At 43.0% G+C, this 7,857-nt stretch overlaps 1 protein-coding gene across 1 annotated transcript in view; it reads right to left on the bottom strand.

The window, feature by feature from the left end:
* The window catches only part of MAP3K7CL (MAP3K7 C-terminal like), a 58,686-nt gene extending 52,593 nt beyond the window's left edge, over window positions 1-6,093 (bottom strand). Inside the window, exons 1-2 of the mRNA XM_075543403.1 lie at window positions 5,840-6,093; window positions 3,641-3,749 (exon numbers count right to left, since the gene is read on the bottom strand). Of these exons, the coding sequence (XP_075399518.1) occupies window positions 3,641-3,710 (70 nt within the window). The 5' untranslated portion in view covers window positions 3,711-3,749; window positions 5,840-6,093. The remainder of the gene's footprint in view (window positions 1-3,640; window positions 3,750-5,839) is intronic.
* Between the last annotated feature and the right edge of the window lie 1,764 nt (window positions 6,094-7,857).

A 7,857-nucleotide genomic window follows, 5' to 3' on the forward strand; every position in this document is an offset into this window, starting at 1 on the left:
AAGGTGTGCATAGCTCCCTAGTGTTACTGTTCTCCTTATAGACCTGTCTATTGTTTGGCTGAAAGTTGAGTCATAGAGGTGAGTTCATTTCCAGAACCTAAAGCGTGACTCAGGGCCATAGTCTCAGGGACTCCACCAGTCACGGTAATAAAGTTTAATTTGTGTCAAGCACTATATGATGTCATTTAATTCTTACAACAATTCTGTGAGTTATGAATTTATAAAGTTTATGGGAAGCTGAAGTTTAGCAAGGTTAAATGACTTAACCAAGGTCATACAAACAGTGAGAAAGATGAACCTGAAACCCACACCCTCTGAGTCCAAAGACCTAAGTCTTAACTTCGACACCAAATGATTTCAGGAAAAAATGCAAACAATGAATAGTCAGTCCTAACATAATGGGAGAGAAAGAGGCACAGTATTACAATACTTACAAAACTAGATAAGTATCTATGCTTACGGATAGATTCTCCTTCTGCAAAAGATGTTGCTCACTCATCAGTAATAAACTGTCAACAATTTAGACTTATTCTCCCAGAAGTCCACTGCAATGTCCCTATTTGTCATGAAAGCCTCTGATATTTTTCTTTGTTTCCCCCCTAAACACATGGCCATATGCACTGGAATGCCAAAGGCATGCACTGTGTCCATGACAACAAGCACTGCTGTGTGTGACACTCCACATGCTTATTCAAGAATCCAGGAGTGTCCCCACATATCTGCAAAGCATGTTTCTCTATATTCTCAGCGTCAAGTGAAACCAGTTTTGCACTAATAGCTAACCCCGTATTTGTCAGATCAGAAAGTTCTCGCGGAGCACTTGTCTAAAACAGATTCCTGAGCCTGAACCTATTGAATCGGATGTGTATTTTTAATGTTTGTTTGTCTCAAGTAGCTCTTCCAGTAGATGCAGAGAAATAATGAGCCCAAGCGCCTGCCATGGACACTCCAGTGTGATGCTCCTTCAGAGATACAGAGACACATTGATCATTAGTATATCTAATTTTGGTCCGTTCTTCATAAGTATCTTTCGGTGGGATCAGGAAGAATGGTGTATAATAAATGACGATCTCTTTTTGAAATTATATATTTTAAAGCCCATGCATCTCCAAGTAGACATTCTTAGAGCATTTGGGAGAGATGAGAAAGAGACTAGAACAAATGTTTGTGTGGTTGTTGTTGTTGTTCGCAACTGTTTGAAATGCACTTGCCTCTCAGTGGAGACTCCAAGTCCATGTCAGCTTTACTTTTCCTCCTTTCTGGGCCACTCAGACCAGTATTTAGATCTCAAGAGCAAGGAATCTGGAGGGTTTGGGTTTTTCCCTTAATGACGCAATTTTTATTTTATTTATTTCTTAAATTAATTGTTTTGCGTGTTAAACCCTCCATTTCTCCCTCCACCACCGCGCCTCCCCTCTCCACGTTCCTACCCCTGTCTCTGGCCTCTTCGTGGCCATCAAAGTCTTGGTTACAGGTGTATAAACAACGCTTCTTTGTTTTTCCTTCTAACAATGGTGATGTTGAATGTTGATCTGCGTAGAACTGACTGAATTTGCTAAGCATAATGTTCTCTAGTTCTGCCCATATTTTGTGGCATTTAAGAGCATTATCACTGGTTTGCTTGTTTTTTAATTGATGCATAAGAGAGTGGAGCGGATCTATCTAAACTGGTGGATTAAAAGTATGGACGCGCTCCCAGTTGTGGGATGGCAGCAGATTACAAGCCGCACATCTTGTGCTTCCAAGAAGGCTCTCATTAAGGTAGACTCAACATTGAGATTCTCCTCTCAGTGGCTTTTCTGCCTGTAAATTCTGTTAAAATGAATCTAATGGAGCAGTACCTTTATCTGTCTACGCTAACATTATGATGTAAAAACCCTGTTGAGAATAAACGAGCTTCTTATACAAACATTTTCTTTCTACGGTTGTTGATTACACGATGACTTGTACTACACCCATGGGGCAGGAGGAGCGGAAGGAAGAATGATGGCTCCTGCTTCTCCCGGGATTTGGGGATGATGTGCGTTCTGAGAACTGAGCACTCAAGGCCTGATTATTCCTCAAAAGCTCGCTTGGATGAACGCGTTTTAAAGTAAGAGGGGGGTTTTCTCTCCTTGTTTTCTTCTCCTAGAGAGGCCGGATGGAATAATAAAGAGTTCCACCGTTAAGACTACGAATCTGAATTTAAACGACAATTCGACTATGGTCTCTGCGCGTCAAGTGAGAATAATGATGCCTACGCTGCGGGCAGGTTTCATGAATTAGGAATAATATCAAATGCCTAATAAACAAAGAAAGGCACCTAAATGCAATTGCACGCCTATGTTGGGGTAGATTGGCTTACTTCTCCCTCGCCACTGTCTTTCTGGACAAACCCTGAATCAGAGTAGAGCACAGCAGCAGGCCAGAGGAAGAATAATGTAAGAAGAGGTCACAAAACCTGAGGCTTCCCTTCTCCCTGCACCGGAGCACACCCTCCATGGGTGCCGTTGTGCAGGAAACCTGGGGTAAATGTATCACCCACATAATCTCTAGTCTGCATGGGCCATGTAACATCAGACTGTACAGAACCTAGCTTTCACTCTCTCCCTCTCTCTCTCTCTCTCTCTCTCTCTCTCTCTCTCTCTCTCTCTCTCTCTCTCTCTCTTTCCACAGTATTTTCAAATAAATCTGTCTTTTTGCAATCATTCTGAAAAATAATTACAAGTATCACCCTTTCATGAGCATTGTAGGAAAACAGATACAGAACTTAAGCTGGTCTTCAAAAGACCCAGGGTTGAAATGGTCATGTGGTGCAAGCATGCGATTTTAACAGGTGACATTAGACAGAGAGAAATGGTCGCCACCGTGGAAAAGTGCCAAGCCTCATGGCTGTGACCTCCCACCACTGAGTCCTGTGTTCAAAGGTGGTGCAACTCAATATATGTGTTAAGAGGTCACCGAGGGGAGCGATGATGAAGGGCTCTAAGTATGGCAGCCTCACCTCAGACCTTACTATTTCGAGAGACTCGGCCTCACCTGTCCCATTCATCACTCCCGCTGAAGCCTGTTTAGCCGGAAGTGTGGGAGCACCAGGGAGAAAGCAGCATTTGGAGCTCGGGCTTCAGCAAATGCTGCTGGAACTGGGACAGCGATATTTTTATGTCACCTAACTAGCGGCCAGCCCTTCATGAATGTTTTCTCATGCAGTTTTTAAAGTGACGTCCATTGCTTTCATTAGGCCCTTTAGTATAGTGCTATTTACTCTTATTAATCTTATACTTAAAGGAAGTAAACACAGTGGATGGAAACAAAAACAGAAGAACTATGCAAAAGCAACCAAAGAATCGGAGGTGGTGGGTGAAGTACCACCAGAGTGCTCTCTGGAATCCATACCCTACCAATGTGTGATGAAAACTCTTCAGCTTGTAAGGGGGCATTTGCAGGTGTGGCTGCTTTGGGGCTGCTAACTGCAAGCAAGGTCAGTGGTTCAAAATCACCAGCCACTCCATGGAAGATAAGGTTTCTACTCCCATGAACAGTTACAGTCTTCTACTCTGTCCTAATGAATCAGAATCAACTTAATGTCAGTGGACTTTTTTTGCCCTTTGTGGAACTAGACATCATACTGGTAACAGGCAGAAGGCATAGCACAGTGTACCTGCGGCGTCATTGAGGCTGAAAGCAATGCGTACTGGCTTATCCGCAGGTACCCTGGCTGTGCTGATCATGTGGGCACCTGAGCCTCGGCCTTCCCCTGGGTCTTCCAGCTGTAAGGAAAAGAAGAAGCCATGTCAATTTACTTGGTACCATGCCCATGGATACTCAGAAACTCTGGAAAACTAAAAGGGGAAGTTAGCAAACACTGCTTTCTTATCTTGAAAGTCTCCCAATTCTGAACATCTTTCCCTACTTCAAAAGTATTCCTCAGCCCCATTAAAAATTGTGTCTGACTTATGGGGGGGGGGGGAGTATGGCTAAAATAGAGTGTGCAAGATGTGGTAAAAATCTCCATCCAACTTGCTCTTTCAGTATCCCTTCACACCGAACAGTTTAACCCCAGTTTTGTAAGGGCTGCCACTGTATTTTATTTTCACTTAAGAGGTATAAAGAAGAGATAGGCTTAATAGTGTAGCAGACGGAATCAGACTGGGCTAGCTTTAGAGGCTCGAAATCCTAAATTAGATCTGAATTATTGATCTGGGAATGGTAAAAAGTCAAAGGCCTAGACTCATCTAAAGAATACCAGCTTGTTTTTAAATGTCTCGTGGTCCAACTGGATATTAGGTACTTTGTATATCTGATTAACTACTTATAAATCTATCAAACACCAACCAAGACAACAATATCTTAGCAATGAATGATGCAAGCGGAAGGAAAAACTGAAAAACACTCTATTGCTCTCCTATGCCATCTATCCAAGTGTTATTTCATTCGTAAATTAAGATAAAATGAATGGAAAGTCATCATCCTACAGATAAGATGCAGTGGGATGGGCAGAAATTCACGAACCTTTGTTTAGCAAGAGAGAAGTCAACCCAAATACATTTTAACCAGCACATTTGACCATTTTATGTTCACAAGGACCGGGAAAAGATATTGCTGAAAATATGATACCTTATCATTTAAATACATCTGTTTAACTTTTCTATTTTAGTTTTGCTTCTCCTAAAACTTCTCCTTTCCATCTCACATAGGTCAAAACCCTGAGTGATATTTTATTTATTTACAGTAACCTACAAGCTTCAGGCCAACTTCTTGACTGCTATTTTAAAGTCTAATTTTCTAAAACTGCCAAAATAGAAAGCACTCCATTAGCCATCCTTAGCAGGGATTTCTGGGAACTGATTTTGCAGAGCATTTTCTCATAGCTAGGTTTCTGGTTCTTTCCCATAACTTTTCCTATCTAAAAATAGCACCTAGAACACTGAGTTTTGCTTTTACAATAATTTGTATAGAGTGTAAGTATCCAGATATACTCATATGTGGACTTTCATATCCACGCACACACAGGGAATCATCCACCCAATGTATTAAAAGGAAACAAGCTTAAATATCTAGGATAACTTTGAAGAAAAAACAGCATTTGTTTATCACACAGTCAGAATTAGAACTATGTTTAGCCCATTCATTTAATACTACAAATAGCAATGAACAGGAAGGCAATCCGCTTTAGATGTCATGTAACTCTTAAGTTAGAAAGAACTAGTCCATGAAGGACAGCTTTAAGGAAAGGGCAATGCATAATGACTGTGACTTAAGATAAGTTTTATATCAGCTCTGGCACACACATCTGCAGTTGTCCCATCGGGACATAATCACGCCCTTTCTTAGCCACCTGTCCCTAGGGAATAGAGCAGACCATCTGAAACTTAACAAAACATACTTTAACAGCCCCCCTTGAAGTGGTCGCTAAAAGGAAGAGTGGTGTTGTTAGCATCAACCAACCATCTTATCACAACATCTAAAGAGAAAACGGCTGTGCTGCTGCTTCGGCTCCCTCTCCCAATGCTTTTCTGAATGAAGAAATAAAACACAAGAGGTAGAAATTTGCCTTCGGGGTTTCCTAAAGAGATTTATGCGGCTGCCTTCAGCCAGAGACAATGAAATGATAAGCACAGCTAATTGGCACCCCTCCCTCCCCACAGCATCTGTCTGCCTCCTAGGATGGAGGCTGAGGTGAGCAAGTTTCCACCTCCAAGCCTTGTGGACCCAGCGAGCCCCTAAACCAACTTGCCTTCTCATCACACCGCCTGGGGGAAACTGGCCACTGCTTCCTCCTCGGAGGCTGCCACAGAGCTTTGGGCTAAGTTGCCTGTGCTCCGGGCGTTTAGCTGGGTTTTCACACCTGTTGCCTTACCTCACTTAGTTGAGTGTCTGCCCTTGTGTAATCCAGGGCCAGCCACTGCCTTGGCCAGTCGTTGCCTTTGTGGAATAAAGACTCAATAAGAGACCAGGCTGCACCTGCTGCATAGCAGCCAGTGACAATCTGAGGAGCAGAGACAGCTGGCAGGACAGCACACAGCTACCTGCTCTCCCCCAGACCCCAGCGTCCCATGGGACCTCCCTGTTCCGCTTCCTTCCACAAGCCCTCTCTCCTTTCCTTGCCTTTCCAACAGCCAGGATGTTGTCATGCTTCTAGAAAAAGCAAGAGCAAAAGAAAACCCTCCTCCTGTCACAGGCATGTTGTGGAGAGTCCAAATGTTTTAATTCATTAGTCCTGGCAAACTTAAAATACAAACAGACTTGCTTCACAAGACAGGAATGTCTTCGGCGTGACCCGATTGGTGTCTGTGTCTGTTCCAGCAAACTGGCAAAGATAGCATGACTCCAGTCAGCAAAAATGCTGGCCTCCCCAATCTGCTCAGTGAGACCCAGCCAACTCGGACAGGCCGCCAGCAGACTCCCAGATGCTAGCGGCGATGATCCCCGTTAAGAACGTGAGGTTTGAGGTTGAGCTGGTGACTGAGCTTGATGACCGGAACCCCATCTACAAATGGAACCAGCCACAAAACAAGTCAATGGCATTGAAGAATGGAAGGTTTAAACCATTTCCACCTTTGCAATGCCAGGAACCTGAATGTCCATAGTACTTAAGAATAGTTGGAGGAAGATGTTGAGATTAAATAACTAAAAATAAATAAATGAAAGGGCTTAACAGGTTTCCCTGAACAAATGAGTGGAAGGTTAATTTGCTGTGATATACTCAGGAATAAAGCTCTTTATGCATGCAAACCTGTCTGTGACTGCAAATGCAATTCTCTTCAGGAACAACTATTATGTTCATGTTATCTTATGTATTTCTTTGTATAATAATGTCACTGCTTTTTAAAAGTTATGATTGAGTGGATTCCCTAACTCTATAGCATTGTGTGCCATAGGACTTTCAATAGATACTTTTTCAGAAGTAGCATGCCAAGCCTAGCCGTGGGTTGGAACGTAAGCTTTTGGTTAGCAGCTGAGCATGGTAACCATGTGCACCATCAGGGACTCCATATCACTTTACATAATGCTCAGAAAGTTTACGGAAGAGGCTTAATGGTAAGAGATAATAATGGAATAAAGGACATGGGTTGAATCTCAGTTTTCCCCTTTTTGGCTTATGCTATTTCCACTACATCAGGGTGCACTCTGAATTTACTTGCATTAGGTAACTGAATTGTTTATTTAAGAATAAGTGCGGTGCTCAGTGTTGAGCTTAGAAATGGCTTGCTTGTCCATCTCTCAGCAGGTGCCTCCATCATGACATCCAAGTACAGCCCCAACGAGATCAAACTTGTGCATCGGTGTGTGCCTGATGTGTGGAGAAGAGGATGATAGAGGGGCATTGGCTCCCAAATTGACCCACAGATTGGGTCTCCAGAAAAAGTGATGGCATCCACATTGCCTAGGCAATCAGTGACCGGAAGGCAGTCCATGACAGGAAAATGGACAATTAAACATGATCGAATCCTGGATGGGATGGCAGCTCCAATGAAAACATTTGGACTCTCCACAATCCTGGATGGGATGGCAGCTCCACCCCTGGATGGGATGGCCTTTATCATCAAAGCCCTCAAGTACACACCAGAAAGAGAAAGAAACAGATGCATATTGAAGACAATAACAATATCACCTTTGACGATAAAGTCAACAGCAACTGGCAGATCCAGATGTAGCCAGAAAACACTCCAGAGCATCAGTGAGATGCTGGGGCTGGAGCATGTGTTGGGCTGCAATGTCAAGGACTGCTGTCCTCACATCAAAGAAGACATTGACAGTGGTGCTGTGCAAACCCAGGTGGCTAAGAATTTTGGAGGAAAATATTTCATTAACAGATCATTTAAGAACAGCAAGAAAGGGACAACAACAAAAAATGTCTAAATCATCTGAATATGC

The sequence above is a fragment of the Tenrec ecaudatus genome, chromosome 2 (genome assembly GCF_050624435.1).
Source record: "Tenrec ecaudatus isolate mTenEca1 chromosome 2, mTenEca1.hap1, whole genome shotgun sequence".
Lineage (NCBI taxonomy): Eukaryota > Metazoa > Chordata > Mammalia > Afrosoricida > Tenrecidae > Tenrec > Tenrec ecaudatus.